The 24,754-nt window shown below is 41.8% G+C and overlaps 1 protein-coding gene across 5 annotated transcripts in view; it reads right to left on the reverse strand.

Moving 5' to 3' along the window:
* The window catches only part of SEMA3C (semaphorin 3C), a 223,093-nt gene that overhangs the window by 46,762 nt on the left and 151,577 nt on the right, over positions 1 to 24,754 (reverse strand). For all 5 annotated transcript variants that reach the window (XM_061582155.1, XM_061582157.1, XM_061582156.1 and 2 more), the window contains 3 exons: positions 22,343 to 22,457; positions 20,922 to 20,991; positions 9,356 to 9,500 (listed from right to left, as the gene is read on the reverse strand). In XM_061582155.1, the coding sequence (XP_061438139.1) occupies positions 9,356 to 9,500; positions 20,922 to 20,991; positions 22,343 to 22,457 (330 nt within the window). The remainder of the gene's footprint in view (positions 1 to 9,355; positions 9,501 to 20,921; positions 20,992 to 22,342; positions 22,458 to 24,754) is intronic.

Consider the following 24,754-nt stretch of genomic DNA (forward strand, 5'->3'; position numbering starts at 1 on the left):
TCCATGAATTTGTCTAATCTTCTTTTAAAGCCGTCCAAGCTGGTGGCCATTACTGCATCTTGTGGGAGCAAATTCCATAGTTTAACTATGCGCTGAGTAAAGAAGTACTTCCTTTTGTCTGTCCTGAATCTTCCAACATTCAGCTTCTTTGAATGTCCATGAGTTCTAGTATTATGAGAGAGGGAAAAGAACTTTTCTCTATCCACTTTCTCAATGCCATGCATAATTTTATACACTTCTATCATGTCTCCTCTGACCCGCCTTTTCTCTAAACTAAAAAGCCCCAAATGCTGCAACCTTTCCTCGTAAGGGAGTCGCTCCATCCCCTTGATCATTCTGGTTGCCCTCTTCTGAACCTTTTCCAACTCTATAATATCCTTTTTGAGATGAGGCGACCAGAACTGTACACAGTATTCCAAATGCGGCCGCACCATAGATTTATACAACAGCATTATGATATCGGCTGTTTTATTTTCAATACCTTTCCTAATTATTGCTAGCATGGAATTTGCCTTTTTCACAGCTGCCACACACTGGGTCGACATTTTCATCGTGCTGTCCACTACAACCCCGAGGTCTCTCTCCTGGTCGGTCACCGCCAGTTCAGACCCCATGAGCGTATATGTGAAATTCAGATTTTTTGCTCCAATATGCATAATTTTACACTTGTTTATATTGAATTGCATTTGCCATTTTTCCACCCATTCACTCAGTTTGGAGAGGTCTTTTTGGAGCTCTTCGCAATCCCTTTTTGTTTTAACAACCCTGAACAATTTAGTGTCGTCAGCAAACTTGGCCACTTCACTGCTCACTCCTAATTCTAGGTCATTAATGAACAAGTTGAAAAGTACAGGTCCCAATACCGATCCTTGAGGGACTCCACTTTCTACAGCCCTCCATTGGGAGAACTGTCCATTTATTCCTACTCTCTGCTTTCTGCTTCTTAACCAATTCCTTATCCACAAGAGGACCTCTCCTCTTATTCCATGACTGCTAAGCTTCCTCAGAAGCCTTTGGTGAGGTACCTTGTCAAACGCTTTTTGAAAGTTTAAGTACACTATGTCCACTGGATCACCTCTATCTATATGCTTGTTGACACTCTCAAAGAATTCTAATAGGTTACTGAGACAGGACTTTCCCTTGCAGAAGCCATGCTCACTCTGCTTCAGCAAGGCTTGTTCTTCTATGTGCTTAGTTAATCTAGCTTTAATAATACTTTCTACCAGTTTTCCAGGGACAGAAGTTAAGCTAACTGGCCTGTAATTTCCGGGATCCCCTCTGGATCTCTTTTTGAAGATTGGCGTTACATTTGCCACTTTCCAGTCCTCAGGCACAGAGGAGGACCCGAGGGACAAGTTACATATTTTAGTTAGCAGATCAGCAATTTCACCTTTGAGTTCTTTGAGAACTCTCGGGTGGATGCCATCCGAGCCCGGTGATTTGTCAGTTTTTATATTGTCCATTAAGCTTAGAACTTCCTCTCTCGTTACCACTATTTGTCTTAGTTCCTCAGAATCCCTTCCTGCAAATGATAGTTCAGGTTCAGGGATCTGCCCTATATCTTCCACTGTGAAGACAGATGCAAAGAATTCATTTAGCTTCTCTGCAGTCTCCTTATCGTTCTTTAGGACACCTTTGACTCCCTTATCATCCAAGGGTCCAATTGTCTCCCTAGATGGTCTCCTGCTTTGAATGTATTTATAGAATTTTTTGTTGTTGGTTTTTATGTTCTTAGCAATGTGCTCCTCAAATTCTTTTTTAGCATCCCTTATTGTCTTCTTGCATTTCTTTTGCCAGATTTTGTGTTCTTTTTTATTTTCTTCATTCGGACAAGACTTCCATTTTCTGAAGGAAGACTTTTTGCCTCTAAGAGCTTCCTTGACTTTGCTCGTTAACCATGCTGGCATCTTCTTGGCCCTGGTGGTACCTTTTCTGATCTGCGGTATGCACTCCAGTTGAGCTTCTAATATAGTGTTTTTAAACAACTTCCAAGCATTTTCGAGTGATGTGACCCTCTGGACTTGGTTTTTCAGCTTTCTTTTTACCAATCCCCTCATTTTTGTGAAGTTTCCTCTTTTGAAGTCAAATGTGACCGTGTTGGATTTTCTTGGCAATTGGCCAGTTACATGTATGTTTAATTTAATAGCACTGTGGTCACTGCTCCCAATCGGTTCAACAACACTTACATCTCGCACCAGGTCCCGGTCCCCACTGAGGATTAAGTCCAGGGTTGCCGTCCCTCTGGTCGGTTCCATGACCAACTGGTCTAGGGAATAGTCATTTAGAATATCTAGAAACTTTGCTTCTTTGTCATGACTGGAACACATATGCAGCCAGTCTATGTCCGGGTAGTTGAAGTCACCCATTACTACCACATTTCCTAGTTTGGATGCTTCCTCAATTTCATATCTCATCTCAAGGTCTCCCTGAGCATTTTGATCAGGGGGACGATAGATCGTTCCCAGTATTAAGTCCCTCCTGGGGCACGGTATCACCACCCACAACGATTCTGTGGAGGAGTCTGCCTCTTTTGGGGTTTCGAGCTTGCTGGATTCAATGCCTTCTTTCACGTATAGAGCGACTCCGCCACCAATACGTCCTTCCCTGTCCTTCCGATATAGTTTATATCCAGGGATAACCGTATCCCACTGGTTTTCTCCATTCCACCAGGTCTCGGTTATGCTCACTATATCAATGCTCTTCTCTAAGACCAAGCACTCCAGTTCTCCCATCTTGGTTCAGAGGCTCCTAGCATTAGCGTACAGGCACTTGTAAGCAGTGTCTCTCTTCAAGTGTCTTTGGCACTTGTGGTTAGGCCTGTGGTAATTTTGCTCTTCTGAATTTATATCCTGTGCCCCTGCTCTCACAATGCCTACTTTTAGGCCTACCCCTTTTAAAATTTCATCATTTCTTTGGTTTTTATCCCAGGGGGGAGGTTTATTCCGAACCGGACCTTTCTCAGCTCCTGTCGGGTTTCCCCCCTTAGTCAGTTTAAAAGCTGCTCTGCTACCTTTTTAAGGTAGTGCTGGCTTCTTCAATCAGATCAAGGTCCATCTAGTTCACCATTCTGTTTTTAACAACTAGTGGAAGCCTCTGAGAAACTCATAAGAGCACTTTCTTCTTCACTTGAACAAAGCACTGGCCTCTTGCCAAAGGACTTAATTGAGCCATGATTAATATATGTGGAAGAATATAGCAAATCCACTTTGTTTATCTAAATCAGATAGTCAATGTGGTGTCCTCCAGATGTTGTTGGATGCCAGCTCTCATCACCCCAGCCAGCGTGGCTAATGTTCAGGGATATGTGGACAAGGATGATGGAAGTTATAGTATAACAACATCTGGAGGGTATCATGTGAGCTATCCCTGATCTAAATGAATAATCTAGGGTCAATCCATATGTTTAGAGAAAGCACTAGCTAGTAACTAGAGTTATCCAAGGATTGTACACCTTCATACAGCAGCTAAGGGATTGCATATTTGAATATTCCCTCTGGAGGAAAAACTCATTAAATGCAGAAAAGTAGCTGGACAAGGAAGAGACTATGTTGGTAACTGTCTCATTGACATATTGACTTTCCACAAACATGGAGCTTGTGATGTGGATGAGAGAATTCAGTCATGAGATGACAACTTTCCATCAGATCTTGCCCCATCTTAGAACACTGAACCTTGTGTCTAGGTCTACCACTGGACAGTTACTTCCCTTTCATACTCCCTGATGAACTCCTACAACAATCATTCTCTCAGTTAACACTTAAGCAACTGAACAGAAGTGTTCATTGCCTCCAGACACTACGGTTTAAAAGTTGTGCTATGTCTGCAATAAACCTTTCTTTCTGCCAGTTAAGAAATGTAAAGCCAAATAATACAGGAACTCATCTCAGCTGCAACTAACATCCTCCTCCCGCCCCCCTGCCCAGTTTGCCCTGGGCGCACCCACATACTTTTGTTGGAGATGAATGCTGTGTTATGGTTCAGAAGAGAGAGCTGTTCTCTGAATTGAACAAATACTGCAATGTTTAATCCTCTTCCAAGCATGACCCCCTGCTTAAGATGTGACTACAGGAGTACAGTGTTCTTAACTGCTAGTCATGTCTTTTATCTGTCGAAACTAAGAGCCTGCACGTCCTAAAAACCTCACACAGCACAGCCTTTCCTGAACTGTATCACTTTGGAATGAGGTAGGAAGACTCTTTCATGTTTGAATTTCCCCATATGTCAGTTTCCCTGCACGTGCTAGTTTTCTACATCACTGGGAAAGGACACCTACCCTTCTGCTTGATATGCTAGCCTTCTAAGTGCAGGGAGATGTTAATTGAGGAACCATTCATCAATGTCCCCCACCTACACTTGGAGTCATCTGTAGTCATGGAAAACTGCATTATGTTGCCATTCTGAATGCAGTTCTTTAACATAGTCAATAGCCATGCACCATTGTCATCTGACATCCCATTTCCCCATTCACTACCAAGACAATGCTTCAACCTGCACTGATGACTTACTGCTGGACTACAGCTCCCTAGGGCTGAATGTGTTAGGTGAAAATGGCTTCTTCTCTTCCTTGCTAAGCGGCATGGCAAGAGGAGGTGAATGGAGGCTAAGAATAATAGCAGGATTTATACAACACTTTAAAGCATTCGAAGCATCCCACAGATATTTTTTCTGAGTAATCTTTACAACAATCCTATGAGGTAGGGCCAGTATGATTATCCCTATATGATAGATAGGGGTGGGTCTGAGATTGAGAAAAAGGTGGTTTGCTAAAAGCTACCTGGCAGGTTTGTGGCTAAAGCAAGATTGCAACCTCCACTCTTAGTCCTCACTACTTCTGTTGATTGCCACCCCTCCACCCAGGTGAAAAGCTTCCAGGATATCATGGAGAAGATAACTGGAAGGCTTCTGCCTGTTTATCTACTGTATTAGCCAGTTTTCTCTGGGAGACATGAGCAGTACCTCAATCACAAGGGGCCTGGTCCCTTTGTGTTTTTGTGGTAATCCTCTTAGCCACTGCTTTTAGAAGGATGGGGGGGATGATTTAGCTAAATTTAAATGGAGGCAGTAAATGGGGCTTATGAATTTCATGAAGGCCCCTCCACCTCTCCCTCCATTTTTAACAACTGCAGTGGAGGCCCTTTAAGTGGAGTAGAGAGGAACCTGACTGACACGTGTGCTGTGTACATATGACATCCACATAGTTGCTGGAATGTGCTAATTGAACTTAGGGCACTATGGTTCTTAACACATGTGCTTGTGAAATCACCTGGGTGTGTCCACCATCCATGAGACCCCAAAATACTGTGTCATCCTGAGTATGTGTATCTAAACCCTCCTGTGCCTAGAAATGTGCACCCACACCAAAACTATTGAAAAAGGAGATATTTATTAGAAAGAAGAAAAAGTATTTTTAACAATATGCTGACTAAAGCTTGGCAGCATATACATATTCAGTCAAGAGCACACATGAACCGATCTTCTACTACAAAGATAAAGATGGATAAGAGTTCCTACACTAAAGATAAAATAAGAGTTCCTACACTAAAACAGGAAGAAAGAGCAATGGAAGACAGGTGCAACTGGCACTAAGTAAAATGCTCCTGAAGCCGCATGTATGGAGGGGGCAAAGACGCTAGTAGAGACCTGGAGTTGAGCTCAAGGGTTCTATGCCTGAAGTGATTTCAGGTCTTTATTAGGGGAGCAGGATCACAGGCATAGAGCCTTTGCCAGGCCTTACTTCTGGAGTCCAGTGGTGAGCTTTTTCAGATTGCTGTGTAGAGATGAAAGACGAAGATGAAGACAAAACTAAGGCGAAAGAGAGACTCCGCAAGGAAGACTGACTCACAAGCTATTCCAAGCGTTATTTCTAAGTAGGGTTTGAGATCTTGAGGCATTTTTGTACAAAGGAGGGGTTAGGAGATGTCAAGGGAAAGATCTCTTGATGTAAGAAGAAGCAAAGGGTGAGAATCCTGCTGATGTAATGATGAGGGGAGTGTATGGAGGGGGGATGCCATGGGATGCCATCAAGAAAGCTTACCTCTTGGATGGCTCTAATGAATGGTTTCCTGCTGTGACATGTGGCTTTCTGATTTGTCAGCACACCTGTATTGAGGCATTATTGCTTTCTCTGGTCAGCATTTCTATTTCTATAGGATTTCTAGCTGGTGAAAGGAGCCTGTCTCCAGAGTCTGATGGTTCCAAAACCTGCATCTGGTGACCTTTTGTTTGCTAGTTATCTGCCTCATTATCATTATTGCAACCCAGCATTCCTGGTGATTTAATTATATACCCTACAACTTTGCCAGCAAGAGGGTCAGGCATCACGGGAAAACAAGGTAGAAAATATGACAGGAAGCAGGAAGTTTTACCCAGGATCCTTTGCTAGTTAGGCCAACTTTTGTTTCACTTCTGAATACAAATGGAGGATGACAGTCCTGTAACATATTGCTCAGATTATCCTTTGATAACTTTGTGATAACATCTAACTTTCATGTACTGCATCTCGCTGTTAGTGTAATACTATCGCTACATTTAAAATAGTCATACAGGGCACATGTAATTTTAACATGTCATTTTATTACATATATTTGTTTTAAAGCTCCTGACTTTATGTTTTGATAAATTTTATGTCAACTTGTTTTAAATTCTTGATTATACTGGTATTTTTAATGACTATTTTATAGTTCTATGTAAACTGCTTTGAGGGGTTTTTTTGGTTGATTGTGGTATACAATTATTGTCCAAAAATAAATAAATGGATACGGGTTATTATTTGCTTGCATAAAACTTTTCCAGCAAACCAGTCCTACGCATGTATAGTCTCATTGTTTGCAGTTACTTCTAGGTAATATGCTTGGGAAGGTAGTGTAATGTAAGGTTACTTCTGTCAAACTATATTCTTTCATCTAATTCAGTTTTAAGGTTTGCCTAGGGAGTATATGTTTTCCCCTGCACTAACCCCAGGCCAACTAAACATCATTGTAAAAGGAATCATTTAATTTGTACGTTCCCAAAATAAGATTACAATAACGAATCTCTGAAATGCAAGCTAGACAAGTTATCATTATCTTTTTTTCACCTTTTATCTCTTAAAACTGGCCTAAACTGTAACATGAATTCATCTTCATGTAAAGCTACACTGATAAGCTTGATGCTAAAGGGAATTCCATTTCATTTGTGCCTAGTACTGTTCATACTTGAAAGCCCCAGATGCTGGAACCGGATCTGTATAAGCTAATCAAATTATTTTAATTGTCAGTGCCATTAACCGCCATTACGCTTCAGTTACAAGTTTATCAGCAAAGCTCTCATTGCTAATCAGCTGGGTAACTGATCTTTGTTAACAAGGCTGATGCACTTTCTCTATCTGGAATCACTGAAATGTTATTGCAAGTTCCCTTAAGACTAAAAAAAAGGAAGACAGGATATTGGGAAATAAATTGGCCATGACCTTAGCTGAGAGTTGAAATGTCATTCATTTACTGCTTAAGGAAAATCAGTGTAAATTATTACCGTCTCCTAATTACTTCAAAACATATGAAGTTGCCCTGAGAACACTGATCCATTTAACCCAAGTGCTTCTACAACAGGCAGTGACTCTCCATCATCTCAGGCAGAGATTTAAACCAACCCTAACAACTGATGGTGCCATCCCAAGCCAGTTTATGGAGAATTGAATCTCACTGAGTTAAATTGGGCTTGTAAGTAAGAGCACATCGGATTTCGGTCAGAGAGATTTATTTATTTATTACATTTATATACCGTCCCATAGCAAAAGCTCTCTGGGCGGTTTACAAAAATTCAAAACATTGAAAGATGAGGAGGGAAGCCGGGACCTTCTGCATGCATGCAAACACTACTGCTGATCTAATGCCTCATTCCTTGCTCTAATTACCAGTAAATCTGAACATGTAAATATTTGCTATGCGCTAGAAGGATAGTGGCATTGCCAATGGTGTAGTCATCCAGGATCTCAAGGGGTCTTAGACCCCCTTACTTTTTTGGGAGCAGGGTCCCCATGTCTCCAGCATCCTATGAGCCAAACAGCATGAAAGGGGAGTGTGTTAGCTACTGAGAAAAGTCCTCTAACATGCTTCCCTGTCCTCTGTGGTTGATTGGAGCCAATCAGAGTGAAAAGAGGTGAGTCAGCCATTGAGAATTTATTTATTTATTTATTGTATTTATATACCGCCCCATAGCTGAAGCTCTCTTGGCGGTTTACAGTAACTAAGACCCTTTTCAGTACTTAACCCTCTAATTTTTTGTGCTTATTGGCTCCTAGGGATGTCTGCTGTTGTGGGAGAAGGCATTAGCAAGAATCTAAGTCTCAATGCAGCAGCAAAAGAAGAGTGAGGGGTGTTGCTGTGATTACCATGAAGGGACCCCTGCACTTCTGAATCTGCCACTACACTACTGGGAGTAGCTAGTTGGTTGGTTTTAAATATGGGGAAGCGCTAAATCAGAGGTGGGAAACAGGCTCAGGGGCTGAATGTGGCCCTCTAGGATTCTGTATTTGGCCCTTGGGACCTTCCCCAGGTCACACCCCTCATCAGCCCTGCTTTGCCCTCTCCTCAAGTGTTTTTGCCTGGCTTGGATGTGTCCTTGAACTCTGATCATGCCTCCTGCTTGCCCGCTGTAGGAAGGTAAAAATTACATTCTTAAATTACACTCCAGCCGCTTGTCTCTCTGTCCTCTGCCCACCAATGGCATGCACCCCTTGGATGGTTGCCCAGAAGGAAATGTGTCCCTCAGACTGAAGAAAGTTCTGCACCCCTGCACTAAATCCATCAGAAATCATACAGCCCAGGAACAGATTTGTCCAGTTTCTGCTTCTTATGTATTTTAGCTTTTTATCAGTCTTGACACAGACCGTTAATCCATCTCTTCCTAAGGGAATAATCAACTTCCCTAGATAGTCTCCCCCCCCATCCCATTAATTAAAAATGTTCTTACAGGTTAACAACTTTCCCTCCAGTATTTAACTTAAAAGTCATGTCACTGCAGCCTAAACACAGTGACGTTCGTTCCTTAGCATTGAGGAATAAACAGTTCTAATTTCATTTAGATGGCTGTCTTTTAAAATATTAATCTTCTCTCTAGGCTGAACGCATTGCAGGTCCACCCATTTTTTAAACATACATCAAAATCATCCACAGCTTCCTTTTATCAGGATTGTTGCCTCTTAAACCTGGCCAATTTGTCCACATGCTTTCTGAAAGATGGCCAAATAAAACGAAATCAGAGGAAACAGTCCAGTGACAGATCTAAACAACACCAAGTGAAGGATGATGCCTAAGGCTGCTAAAGACAAAACAAAGGCAAGTTGGACTTATACAACAATGCTCAGATGAGTACTCACAGTTCCAGGTCGTGGGTATGGAATCCTTCCCTGATAGGGAATCAGCTGGTGGTTTGGACCTTCCTTGTGTGCAAACGGCCCATTGAACACTCTTTGGATATCAGACAAATGATACACACAGACTGCTGAGCCTTTAAATACAGAGCTGAGGAAGAAAAGGAAACAGAAACATCATTCTAACTTGCTTATGAAAGGTGGAAAATAAAATAGTTGATCCCATTTAGCACTTTAAGTCACAGGTGGGGTGGAGGTACATCTGGATCTTGGGGTGTTCTGCAGCAGGTAGGCTGCCTGACTCCCAGGAGCAGCCACATAATGACTCCTTTCTGTCCTAAATTAGGACAGGAAGAAAGCTTGAAATAACCAGGAGTGGAAGGACTGTGACCTACAATCAGTGCTGGTACTCAACTTCCTGAGCTCAGAACTCTTTAATTTTAAGACCATGTCTTTTGCATCAGGCTCCTGTTGGTGGGTCTCAGGGTTCTAGTAAAAGAGAGGGAGAGGGGGGGGGGAGGGAGGGAGGGAGGGAGGGAGGGGGAGAGAGAGAGAGAGATCCTGCAAGCATGAAGTCTGCCCAGTCTTGCTTTCTAGTACTGCTGCTTGTATTCTGTGCATTACACTCTCTCCAAAGACAGCAAAATGTCATACCACTGTGGTGAGCTTTTTTTTGTCAGATTGCGCTTGATTTTATTTTCTAGATTTTGCTCAAGATTGTGATAGGTCAGTCTTTTGGTAGCTGAAGAGTGGGTGGTCCAACTTTGCAGTGAACTGGACTGGATTGGGTTTTTGATGCTGTTGCTTCCAGATCACTGGTTTTGTGATAAGTATTGGGTATTATTGAAAAAGTCCCACTAGCTAAATGCACAATTAATTTCAAATTCCACTGGCAGCAATTCTTTAGGAGCTTTTAATCCAATACCTCAGCCACCAACCTGGTGCCCTATAGATGTTTTGGACTACTACTCCCATCAGCACTAGTCAGTATAGTGGTTCTCAAGGGCTGCTATACACACTTCCTTAGGAGAAAGTCCCATTGAACTCAAGGGGATTTACTTCTGAGTAGACATATATAGCATTGTCAGAGACTGAGCTATGAATCAGGACATCCGCGGTTTGAATCTTGCCTCAGTTAGGTGATGTTACTAAGTTAATTGCTCCACCTGCAATACTGGAATTAACAAGAACAAGAACAACATTTCATTGTGTTTCCAAGTGTTTAAAACACTTCACCTGCATTATCTAGTTGTAATCCTCACAACAACCCAGCAAGTTAAGTCACCATTATTATCCCCCATATTGCAAACTGGGAGGATTGAGGCTTACAGAAAACCGGCCTAAGACACCTAGTCACTTCATAGTAGGTGCAAGATTTGAACAAGAGATTTCTTGATTTACAACTCAGGGTCTTAGTCATACTATAACAGTTGTCATATACCGACCTGCCAGGCAGGGTTGCTGTAAGGTTGAAAGAAGAATGTTAGGAAATGCTTTGAATTCATCATCATCAATAATTGTGTTGTATTGTTTAGAACGCATGACATAGGCAGCATCACAAGAAGGCACGGGTGAGTACATAATTCACTCAGAAATGACATTTCCCCCCTATCTGCTATGGGTCTATCAGAGAGTGAAGTTTCCAACCAAGCTGACAGTCTTTGCCATTGGCTGGAACTCAGGCATTCACCATCATCATCATTAATTTTGTTAAATGGTTTGTGAGCAAGTTTGCTGATAATCTGTTCGGTGCTTAGTGTCTCCATGCGCTATTTTGGAGACTCAAGTGAGTCAAAATAGCTTTCTGTAGGCCCTGCCAAGATTTAGGCAATTGCTTCTAATGGTGTATCAAGCAATGGCACCAAATCACTTCCTTCCTCGTAATCCTCTTGGTACATTCGCCTGAGAAGGAGGGGGGGTCAGAGAGAGAAGCATAGACACAGGGAAAGTCTCCGTTGCTGCCAAAGAAATTCTATCCCATACTGAGATTCCATGAATTATCTTCCCTGTTGCAACGACAGTTCAAGGTTTCCTTTGCTCACTTCAGATGAATGCCCTAATAGGGATGGAGTTGAGTCCCTGCCTTCTCAGATGTCTCAAAGGGTCTGGATACCAAAACGCTAAGACACAAATGTGCCTGATTAATAGGGTAATTCGTTTTCCCAGGTTGATTACAGAGCTAAAGGATGCAGCCTTGGACTGTAAGTGCATTTTCCTCAGTGCTGTTTCCTCAGATGCATACTGTTCAATCCCCCTTCTCCAGCTCATGCAAATGCTGTTGTTGAAATGCTCACAGCACCTTTAAACCAAACACTACAAGTAATTAAAAAACAGCAACACTTAAATACATTAGAATTTAATTACAGTTGCACTCCGAAAGATTAGATGCAAATTTCATGCCACTTTGTTATTCTAGACATTAATCAAAACAGTGACATTGAGTTTCAGCAAATACATTTAAGGTTGGAGTTTAACGTTAAAAATGCACTGATATTTGTGTTTACTAAGGAGGCTTAAGATTTAAGACAACAACCTTGTCCTCTCCAAATTGATATTGTCTCTTCTTTACCACCCAAAATACTTTGGGGGAGGGGATGTAACCACTGAAACACGAAAACGCCCATGCTGTAAATGTGGATACACTCTGTGTGAGTTCCTTTTCAAATGTTACAGGGAAACGCTGCCAAGAGAATGAGGAAATGGCTGTGCATTTGGCTGGTGGTGCTTTGTTAGTCACATTCTTAGCCACTTTGTGACATTAATCAAACCTTACAGATTACAGCATGAAACCGTGTGCGGTTAGACAACGTCTTTCACACATGGAACGGAAATTGGCCCAAGCAGAGAGGAATATAACTGCTCCCATTGTATTGATGAGCATACAGAGGCCTAAAGAGGTGAAGTGACTTGCTACGCATCACAGAAATTCCCTCTGTGTTGGACCTGGTGCGCTGTGGAGGGAGAAAGGTCTCAAGAGGGACTATTTATGTCTCTAAAAGTTGCCTCTTCATTCCTTTGTGGAGTAGTTAAAGACCTGAACAGACACGAAGGGAGCTGAGGTTCTATGGTCAAGCAAGTATGAATGGTTGTGAACATCAATCGTGGCTCCTTTCACACTGCACTCTGTTCCATTATTCTGACAGTTTCTTACCCAGTAATTTGTGCATTATATTTGATCTTTCACATGATGTACAAGCTAGTTCCATTATTCTAGTGGAATATATATGTCTGTAACATGAGCAGCTACAGCTAGCGAAAAACTCCTGGAATCGTCCGGGTTCCCAGCCTTGCTAACAGATTATTTCTGGTATCATTTATCATGGAAATTTGCGCTAAACTTCCACTACATTCCACTAGAATTCTGGAGCTAGCTTGTGAATCGTGTGAAAGATCAAATATAATGTGCAAATTACCAGGTAGGAAATCATCAGAATAATGGAATAAAGTGAAGTGTGAAAGCAGCCTTATATTGAGTCAAACCATTGATCCAACTAGCTCAGGAGGAAGAATGCCACAGAAGATTGAGGCTGGGGAGGGAAGGCTTAAACTTCCCCTCCCTGCAGACTCTGATCTTGATAACAATCCCATCCCCCATGCCTGGTATTTAATGTTTTATTATTTATTTATTTATTTATTTATTTATTAAATTTATATACCGCCCGACTAGCAATAGCTCTCTGGGCGGTGAACATAGAAATACAAAGCATAAAAATACAATAAATAACACAACATGATACAAAATAACACAATCTAAATCAATGCAGTAACATTTTAAATTTAAATCAATTTAGATTAAAATGCTTCGGAGAATAAGAAGGTTTTAACCTGGTGCCGAAAGGAAAGCAGCATCGGCGCCAGGCGCACTTCCTCGGGGAGACTGTTCCATAGGTCGGGGGCCACCACCGAGAAGGCCCTAGATCTTGTCATCACCCTCCGGGCATCCCTATGGGTTAGAACCCGGAGGAGGGCCTTCGTAGCAGAACGTAGTGTACAGGCGGGCTCATATCGGAAGAGGCGTTCCGCAAGGTAACGTGGTCCCGCACCATATAAGGCTTTATAGGCTAATACCAACACTTTGAATCTAGCCCGGAAACATATTGGCAGCCAGTGCAGGCGGACCAGGACAGGTGTTATATGCTCAGACCGCTTTGTTCTTGTTAGCAGTCTGGCTGCCGCATTTTGCACTAGCTGTAGCTTCCAAACTGTCTTCAGAGGTAGCCCTACGTAGAGCGCATTGCAGTAATCCAAACGCGAGGTTACCAGAGCATGTACCACTGATGTAAGGTCCTCTTTACTCAAATAGGGACGTAGCTGGGCTACCAACCGAAGTTGGTAGAACGCATTCCTTGCCACCGAGGCTACTTGAGCCTCAAGTGAAAGGGAAAAGTCTAGGAGGACTCCCAAACTACGAACCCGTTCCTTTAGGGGGAGTGTAACCCCGTCCAGGACAGGGCATATATCCACCATCCGATCAGAGAACCTGTCCACCAACAGCATCTCAGTCTTATCTGGATTGAGCTTCAGTTTGTTAACTCTCATCCAGTCCATTATCGCGGCCAGGCAATGGTTCAGCACATCGACAGCCTCACCTGAGGAAGATGAGAAGGAGAAGTAGAGCTGCGTGTCATCAGCTTACTGATGACAACGCACTCCAAAGCTCCTGATGACCTCACCCAATGACTTCATGTAGATATTAAAAAGCAAGGGGGACAAAACTGACCCATGTGGGACCCCATATTGGAGAACCCACGGTGTCGAGCAATGTTCCCCGAGCACTACCTTCTGGAGACGGCCCGCCAAGTAGGAGCGGAACCACTGCCAAGCAGTACCTCCAACTCCCAACTCCCCGAGCCTCTCCAAAAGGATACCATGGTCGATGGTATCAAAAGCCGCCGAGAGATCAAGGAGAATCAACAGAGCCACACTCCCTCTGTCTCTCTCCCAACATAGGTCATCATACAGGGCGACCAAGGCTGTCTCGGTGCCAAAACCAGGCCTAAAACCCGATTGAAATGGATCTAGATAATCGGTTTCATCCAATAGCGCCTAGAGCTGGACAGCAACCACTCGTTCTAAGACCTTGCCCAGGAATGGAACATTCGCGACTGGCCTGTAGCTGTTAAGATTGTCTGGGTCCAAGGAAGGCTTTTTCAGAAGTGGTCTCACCACTGCCTCTTTAAGACAGCTAGGGACCACTCCCTCTCGTAAAGAGGCATTTATCACTTCCTTGGCCCAGCTACCTGTTCCATCCCTGCTAGTTTTTATTAGCCAAGAGGGGCAAGGATCTAGTACCAAAGTGGTTGCACGTACCTGTCCAAGCACCTTGTCCATGTCCTCGAGCTGAACCAACTGAAACTCATCCAACAAAACATGACAAGACTGTGTTCCGGACACCTCACTAGGATCAGCTGCTATAACTTGAGAGTCTAAGTCCCGGCGGATGCATGAGATCTTATTCTGGAAGTGATCGGCACACTGATTACAGCGGGTCTCCGATGATTCCACCATGGTGTGATTACTAATCATATTGTTAACATCACATATAGTGATAAGATGATCTATTGCATCCAGATGCTTCTAGGAGCTCACAAGCAGGTGAAGGTTGTGATGGCCCCACACCTGGGTATTCAGAAGCATGAGGCCTCTGAACAAAGGGGCTCTATTTAGTGATCCCAATTGATAAGTCATTGATAGATTGATTCTTCATTAAATATCTAATCTTTTCCAAAAGCTATTGCAGTTACTGGCCATCCCTGAAAATTGTGTCCCTAAGAACTACTATTTTGCATGTAAAGAACTACTATACTTCTTTTGTCTATCCTAAACCAACTGCCATCAGCTTCTCTGGATAACTTATTGATGTATTGATTTATTGATGTATTGCTCTTTTGATTGATGTATTTATTGCCTTGTTGATGTATTTTTATATTTGTGTTTACTTTTTCTGTAAGCCGCCTTGAGGGCCTTGTGGCCAAAAGGCGGCGTATAAATAAACATTAACATAACATAACATGACCCTAAATCAGCCTTTCCCAACTAGTGGGCCACCAGATGTTGGTGGACCACAACTCCCATCAGCCTCAGCCAGCATTGCCAATGGTCAGGAAAGATGGGAATTGTGATCCAACAACATCTGGTGGCCCACTAGCTGGGAAAGGCTGCCCTAAATCTAATCTTAGGGAGAAAAATAGTAAAAGTGCCACAGAAGTAAGTATCATAGTCCTTTTAAAATCAAAATGAATAATTTCAATAGCTGTTTAGAGAACCACATATCCATGTGCAAACACACATACATCTGGTGAGTGCACTGGCCACTCTGCCTGGTGGCCATGCATTTGGAGGTAATATGGAAGTGGCCTAGACAGGGATAACCAAAATTCTTGCTTATGTGGAAGAGGTCTATGCACATGCAGATGCATGCACATGGGCTTACTTCACACTACTGCCTATGTTCTCCCTCCACTGTCAGTGGTAGGGATGTGCTAGAATGATTTCCAATTCAGATTTGGTACTGAATTTTTCACTGATTTGCATATTTTCAATAGCTGAGGATCGCATTCTGATATAGCAGATTTTTGCAGCTAGTTTTGAAAATTGACTTTTTTAAAAAAAAACTGCCTCTAAAACATTGATTTTAAGAATTATAATTTATTGATATTTCCTGTAAAATGAAAAATTGATGTTTCCTTTCAAAACATCAATATTTCCTTTAAAGACATCAATATAGATTTTTTTCTGAGCAAAAAAACAAAAAACAGATCAGTAAAAGTAGTGGCTAGCAGATAAAGAATGAACTTGAATCAACACCAACCTGTTTTGTGGATGGAATGCGTTTGAACTGGCACCGATCAACAGAGCCCATCCCTAGTCAGCAGCAGTATGGCTCTGTTGCTGTGGAATACAAGTAGGGAGAGTGCTGCTGCACTCAGGTCCTGCTTGTGGCTTTTCCACAGGCATCTGGTTGTCCAGACCAAGCAGGGCTTGTCCTATTTATTTATTATTTGATTTATATCCCGCCCTTCCTCCCAGCAGGAGCCCAGGGCGGCAAACAGAAATGCTAAAAACACTTGAAAACACTCTTCTTATGATTCTGTTTACCCAGGTATTTGACGGCTGAAGGAGACTGTTCCTGGCAGCCCAGAGACCACTGGACAAAATAATGTTTTTAAGTGTAATTGTGTTTTAGAATGTTTTTAACTGTTTTTAGAATGTTTTTTTAAAATAGTTTTGTTATGTGTTTGCCACCCTGGGTTCATTGGGAAGAAGGGCGGGATATAAATTCTATTATTGTTGTTGTTGTTCATCATCATCATCATCTTACTTCTTAATGTATAGTGGCCAGGGTGGGCAAAGCTAACCTGTTACTTTCATCACAAATACTCACTGAATGCATGACAGCTGTCTGAAGAGAGCTATTGTGTTCACAAAAACAGGATTTGGCTTAATGTGCAGCCTAGTTGGAACCAATCAAGCATATGTGAAACGTAAGGCCATCCTATATGTGAATATTCTTCATTCAAAGAGTTTTTAATAAGGTGCCTAAAAAGCAAAGCAACATCTGATATGCATAAACATAAATGACACTAATGTGTAGATGAAAGGAGAGGAATCCTAGGCTTATGTGGGAATGCTCAATGTGGATGACAAGAGAAAACAACAGGAATTTACACTGCTGCACTTTCTTATGTGAGAAACAAAAAGAAATGAAAACATTTTAACAACAACAACAGCAAACCAGCACTTTTGGGGAGTCTAGTCAGGAAAAAAAAAACCCAACACACATGAGACGTGTGAGAACTGTCCTGCATTTTATTTGCAACAAACTCAGCCTGACAAGAACTAAACTGTAAAATTGGTAAGAGGGTGACTGGGGGAGGCGGAAAGGGAGATTAGAGTTGAAGATTGAAACCATGTGAAAACTCAGGGGACTTTCTAAAGGAAATTAACCAGTGATCAGAAGGGCATGCTTGTGTTACAGACTTAAATTCATTTAATAGTCATTCAGTCTCTCCAGAGACACCTGGAAGTATAGGTTTTTTGTCAGGGCTAGGGTTTACCAACAGACATTTTCCCCATTCCAGTTTTGAGTATTTCTTTGGGTGAAGCCGTGGCAATTCAGCTGCTACAAAGGCAGTGGAGAACCTCAGGCCATTGGACCTCTGCCCAGGCTACATACCCCTCACTTGTGCTTCTTCATATCCTGAGTGTTTTTGCCTGGCTGGCTAGAATGTGTCCCTTAACTCTGATCATGACACCTTGGGCACCTTCTGACAGGCAGGGCCAGATATACATTAAGTAAATAAAGCCTCTTCCTTGTCTGGAATGTGCGTGTAGAAACTAGCTTACTGTACACCCACCCACTTTTGCCTTTGGCCCACAGACCACTGGCATGTGGCCCCTGGTTGTCCAGAAGGGAATGTCGCCCTCAGGCTGAAAAAGGTTCTCCATGTCTGCCATGTGGTGATACTTCCATGCCTGGGTGTAACACCCCCAGTGGACTGGATTATCACTATAAAGGAAACAATGGCAGAGCCACTGATGCAACCACCTCTTAGATCATGATGCTCCAGTTGAAGAATCCAACAACAACAAAAAGTGCTTTCCATGTAGGAAAGGCAGGGATTGAGAAGTTGCCTTCAGATGTGTGTGCATGTGCATGCAGAGTATGTTGTCTGTATGTCCTCCCGACCCTTGCCCTTCTTGGCTTATTGCCGAGGGGGTATGACCGAGTGGATCCAGGGTATGGTCAATGCGTCGTAAGAGGGAGTGGTCCTAACTGTCCTGAAAGAGGTGGTGGCCAACTGCTCCTGAAAAAGCCCAGCCTGGACCCATTGGTTTGTGATAAGTACCATCCAGTTGCAAATACCCCCTTTATGGGAAGGTGATCAAGAGGGTTGCGGTGCAGCAATTGCAAGTACTCTTGGATGATACATATTATCTTGACCCATTCCAATCTGGGTTCAGGCCTGGTTATGGGACTGAATCAGCCTTGGGAGCAGTCATCAGGAGATTTGGGGTGATGATGATACCCACCTCCATATTTATTGTACATTGGATTATGTGTTGTATTTCAATGACTTACAAACCTTGCATTGGTTTCCAATCTAATATGTAGAAAATTAGCTTATTGACCCTTCCTTTCCCTCTCTGAATCTTACAATATGTGTGAATATGATCACACATTATAAATTTGTTTCAGGGAGTAATGTTGTCATAAAATCACATTCCATCTTCGCTATCCCACCCCACCCCCGCAAACAATTGTGAGGATGAATAAGAACAAATGCATTAATCACATCAGACAATGCACCTATTGTTGAATTTATTATGTTTCCTCTCATAAAAAATAATTCATTTCACACCATTGGAAAAATGGGCTTCAATTAAAATTAATTATAATCGTGTGTGGTAACACATAGCTGCAGTACAGAGCACACAGAGATTGAAAAAATAGACTCTGTTGCCAAATGAAATCCATTAAGATCTTTAGGGAGTTTTTCAATGTTAGATCTACTCAGAATAGAATCTCCTAACGTTGATAGACATGACTAACTCAGGTTCATTAATTTCAACAGGTATACTCTGAGTATTCTGAATACAACCCTAAGTTTTAATTATACCATATGTTCACTTTGGAGTGTCTTTTTCTTATATAATATATGAGGAATATTTATGGGTTGTGGAGAAAGAAACCTAGACTACTGTAAAAGCTTGTACAGAGTACTGGAAATGTCTCCAGGGCCTGGAATAGAGTCACTGCTCACCTCCTTACCACCTTATATGGCTTCCCTGATTCTAACCCATTTTCCACTTCACCATATGAATTAGGCAAACCAATTTCCAGCTCAAATACGCTGCATACATAATATAATCATTAATGTGATCTACCCCCTTCCTGCTGGTAAACTTTAGTCTTCCACTATTGACAGTACTCAGAAAAAGAGACTCAGCTGTTCAAATGATACCATTTTGATTGTCGAAGCAATTAAGAAAGAAAAAAATTACCATATTTATTAGTTTGAAGATAATTGAAAATGTATGCTATCCATTTACTGTGGCCCTACGCATAGCAGAAATAGAGACAGACAGCAGTTTTACATTATTGAAAACACACACACACCAGCCTCAATGGAAATTGAGTGATTAAAACACTAGGGGTCCTTTCAGTTTGATTTCTCTTTTGACAGTGAAGCAACTTAAAGTACTTTTTGAGCCCAAGGGACAGGATGAGCTAGAAATTTAAAATACAGGGTATTATCACATCACTGAGCGGTAACTATCAGCTCTCTGTCATCAACAAAACAGCTACGGTTGCCACTGACACAATACAACTAGGGGAGGCTAGTCCATTAGGGCCACTGTGGCACTGCCCTGCCAACCTCAGTCTGCTCTCAGCCACCCCCCACTTGCCTGCCTTCTTATTTACAATCAGCACTGCCTGACAGCTTCTTTCTCTTCCTCCTCCGTCTCAGTGTTGCCTTTGCAGAACTCAGCAGGAGGATGGGACAAAATTAGAATTTAGTTGGCTCTGTCTGTCATTGGCTTTGGCTCCGCCTACAGTTTGGGCCTACCGCTCAACAAGTCCCAGTGGGCGCCAACCGTCGCTGAGAACAACAGGTAATGACCTAAAGCAGGAAAAATTTCCTCTTCAATGTTAGTAGAATTTACTTCAAAAATATTCCTAAAAAGCAATGGGAAGAGTGTGGACAAAATTGTCTTTCAGTTGACATTTTGTTGAAGCAATTCATCTGGCCCAAAGTCCCTTTACAGACCTTGCTGGAGCAGTTTAGACCAGCCATGTGCAAATGGTTGACACACTTGCTCCGGTATTGGGTGAACTTATCAGAGACAACATACAAGAAATGGTTTCCAAGATAAATTTTGTAAGAAGCACAGGATCACTACACTATAGGTTAAGTCAGAGATGAGGAATCTCAGGCTCAAGGGCTGAATGTGGTCCTCCAGGGCACATACTTTCCCCAGGCCATGCCCCTCATGGCCCTGCTCAGGCTCTTCCTGAGTGCTTTTATCTGGCTGGAATGTTTCCTTTATCTGTGATGATGCCTCCTGCTTGCTTGGATGGAGGACAGAGAGAGGTGTGTAAGGTGCGTGCAGAAACCGATGACTTTCCCAGAGCAGTAATATATCCTAAGGTTCAAAGGTAAGAGCTGCAATTGTTGCTCTGCCCACTTTTGCCTCTGGCTCCACCCACGACTGGCCTGAGGCCCCCATAAGGTTGTCCTAGAAACAATACAGCCCTAGGACCGAAAAAGGTTTCCCATCCCTGGCTAGAGCAGTAAGACCATGGCCACTGATGACGAGATGCTGCTTTATTATATAAAAAACCTTTGAATGTTAGTATTGCATGAAAATATAAATTCTGGCAGTATTGGAAACATTTGCTTGCCATATTATTACATTTTTTTTTAAAAAAAAAATTAACATGGACATACATGACATACATTTGCAAAACTCATCCAGAAAAAAAATAAACTTCACCACAAACAACTTCTTCCACGCCCATGGGTAAAAGTTAATCTGAGGATTTTTTTTTACAAACATGCAAGATTACCTGGATGTTGTGAAGATGCCATATATCAGTGTTGTTCTAGGGTTATCTGTTTCTAGCAGAAACACATCCTCTGTGAGAAATAAACAATACCTTAACTGAATAAATCCGTGTGTGTCATTTTGCGGGTTCCAAATTGCAACACGTCTACCCTGATCTTTATTTATTTATTTATTAATATTAGTTTATATTTATTTATTTATTTATTATTAAATTTACATCCTCCCCTTCCTCCCCTAAGGAGCTCATCTGATGAAACTATTCCACCTGAAGCCAGTAGACCAGTCTTTCCCAACCTTTGAGTCCCCAGATGTTGCTGGACTACAGTTCCCATAATTCCTGACCATTGGCCATGCTGATTGGGGCTGATGGGAGTTGTAGTCCAACAACATCTGGGGACCCAAAGGTTGGGAAAGGCTGCAGTAGACTTTTTGTTTAGACTATCAATGGTAACCCACTTATACTGTAATACACTCATCTTACATCTGTGACAAGATATTTTATTTAGTATTTATTATTAATTTATTAGATTTATATCCTACCCTTCCTCCCAATAGGAGCCCAGGGGGGCGTTTTGTCAAATATGAGTAGAAAAATATAAAGAAGTTTATATAGCTTATATGATAACCAAATAAGTTAAGTTTCAAATGGATGGGTCCCAGTTCTTGGCTGCCCCAAGGTCATCACTTGTCCTATTCTCCTGAAGGCTGCTACATTCCCATCACCATGCAGCGGAGTCCCTGTGAAACTGGGTTGGCTGAAAAGGTTATATATCTTTGCCATTTCCTTAGCAAACAACATTTCAAAATGGTTACACATTTCAAAGCAGCCATTTTTACATTGCATACCAGGTTCCAAGGTTACTCCACTTCCAGCCCATAGAATTGGTGTGGCATGATACTATAGTGACATTTAAGTCCATCACATGGTGAATTCTTCTGACAAACCAATTCCACTTGGATGTAGTAGTGAACTGTGCAAGTTACCATTCCATATGCAAAAGTAATTGTCTGAATCAACTAAAAGTTGCTATCCCCTAGGCAAATGTTTGTCAGCTTCCGAGTAGAAATGCATGAGATTGCAGTCGCCTTATCTCCTAACATTTTTTGTTATGTTACGGTATGTTTGAAGAGATCCATGCAACTAAATTTATCAGAAGCAAAAATTACAGGTAAAGCATCCTGCTACCCTTATGTATTTTAATCTGCAATGTACATGTTGTTAATATGTCACTTAAGCTTTCAGAGTTTTTTAAAATGTTGACTTAATTCATATGTTAAGTTTTTTTAAAAAAAACTTCTTGTGTTTAACTTTGATTTTTATTAACATTTTAAATGAATATTATATTTTCTTTGGAAACTGCTTAGATGCTCTATTACAATTTAGTGGTATATATTTTGTTAAAGAAATAAAGAAATAAATACCTAATTCATCAAAGTAGGTTTCTGTGCCATCATCATCCATTACTGAACACACAAGTCTTGCTTTCAAATAAGTTGTCCATTTGTTTACAAGGCTACGCTGTCCACCAGTGTCATTCTGAGGGGAAAAAAGGAAACCTCTTACAAACTCCAAAAAATAAATATACATCTACTAGCCCTTTCAACTGGCATTTAGACTTTAAACATTGCAGATTTTTCTGTCTATGCTATACAATCAGGACTCTAATCAAGATATCAAATTCTCCTACCATTGATTAAACTTCGGCATGTTACATGGAATAAAATTATTAATACACAAGTTATGTGTATTGAACAAATAAATTAATTAGAGGTTGAAGCAAGTTACAAGGCTGCTATCAGCCAAATGACGCTTGCAGCAGAATCATGCACTTTATCTTTCCTCGATCGAACCATATCAGGCTGCTGGTAGGTGGACTGCATATCCGAATGCTCTCCCAGAAAATATAGGAAAACAGTGTGTCAGAGAGAACAGAAGCAAAAATAGCATGTCAGAAAGAAGCTTAGTCTTCTCCCTGATGTGCTTTGCTTCCAGGGTTGTTGTCCCCCATGGAGGAGCATTTATATTTGTTATACCCATCTGCAGTCCACAAGAAGGCATGGCAAGTGGTTCTGCTGCTTTGCGTCCAAATCAACTGCCAGTCAGCTGAAATGAAAGGAGCATATATAACTAGTATGCTGTCGTCTGGAAACGGTTCTTTTTGTTCAAACAGGAAACATTAGTCCCTGTCTCTCAGCCCTTATTCAAGATTCCTGATGCCAACTTCAAGTAAAGTCATAAGATACACAACACCACACACATCCATTTCATATTTTTCTGGAGCCAGCTTTTGCAGGTTTTGGCACAGACATATACAAGCAGAATTGTTCTTGCAGGTCTTTTAAGTAGTCATCTGGGCTTCATTTTGACAATAATGGTTTAATAATATTTACAGTCTTCTGCAAAATGCCTCTGGGCACCTTAACGACAACAGCAGCAATAAAAAACAAAGCCTAGGTTATGTGTCATATTGTTTTTATAAATAAAATTACAACAGATCTTTTCCATCTCTTACCCCTGCCGCTAAAATGAGAAGGGTGCTGAGAGGAGACTCCTATTCCACTGACAGAGCTCCAGTGGCCAGAGTAGTTTAACAGTCAGCCATTCAGACCAAAGCTTGGTGAGGGGAACAGGGCATCTCCTAGCAACTGTCAGCACCCTTCACTAACTACATTTCGCAGGATTCTTTGGGGGAAGCCATGAGTGTCTAAAGTGGAATAAAGGTTTGGTGTGGATGTGGCTAGTGACAGCTTTGGTTTAAATTTGTGTGGGCGGGTACATGTGCCTGTTGTAGAATAAAAAGGTGAAGGAAATGCTGAAAAAGAATGATATTATTCACATTATTTTCCTTTCAAAAAGGAAAAGGGCTTCCATTCTGCCCAGTGCCCACCTACCCAATCTCCTCCCCTCCCCCTTCCTGCCCTCCTCCCCCCCGGTCCTCCCCCAGGTTGGTTTCACCTATCCTAAGCATAAATGCACAGGAGTAAATCTCACTGAACTCAAAAGTATGCAAATGATCAAACCTGGCCTCCCCTCCTCCTCCCTCCTATTCCCTTTCTCTTGCTCCTCCTTTCCCCTCCCCATCCCCTTCCAATATCCTCCTTCCCCCTCCCCTCCGCTTCCCCTCCCCCATGGTCAGCTTTACCTATCTTAAGCATGATTTCACGGGAGTAAATCCCACTGAACTCAATAAGCATGCAAACGATCAGTTCACTCTCAGCAAACTTGCACAGGATCCCATTTCTTATCTCCCAGATTAAAAAGCTGAGAAATTCACTAATAGGCAAAAAACCTTGCGGTTTAAGAATGTACCTATAGCCCACAGATATTTCTATCAAACGTTTAAAAGCAGGGAAATTGGGCAGCTATAGTGAATGCACCAGGGGAGCAGGAGATCTGAATTCCTCTCTGAGATATTGTACTGCCCTACAAATTTGTCAAAATGCAAACACAATTTGGGTTGGTCTTTCACAGTCCAATCCACTTCCTGTGTAGCTTGGAAGAATTTGGTAACATGTGCCTTTGAGCATACGGTGAGTGGTGGCAATACTTTCAATCAGCCCAAATAACAGAAACAAGACATATAGTTCAGATAGTTACTTTACATATGTTTGATTTACTTTGCAATTTTAGTGAAGTTTCCTATAGAAAATCATTTTCTTTTGCTTCTGTGAATATGTGAAGTACAGCAACACTAAAAAAAACTACAAAAACCACTGTGGAATAATGGCACTGACTATTCTGCAGAATAGTTTCCAATGGACGTGAAGAGTGTCTCAGTTTGCACAAGATAAAACAGCGGGAAGTGAAATATAGCAAGATTCTAGGTGTGCTCT

This window comes from Rhineura floridana, chromosome 8 (assembly GCF_030035675.1).
Source record: "Rhineura floridana isolate rRhiFlo1 chromosome 8, rRhiFlo1.hap2, whole genome shotgun sequence".
Taxonomy (NCBI): Eukaryota; Metazoa; Chordata; class Lepidosauria; order Squamata; family Rhineuridae; genus Rhineura; species Rhineura floridana.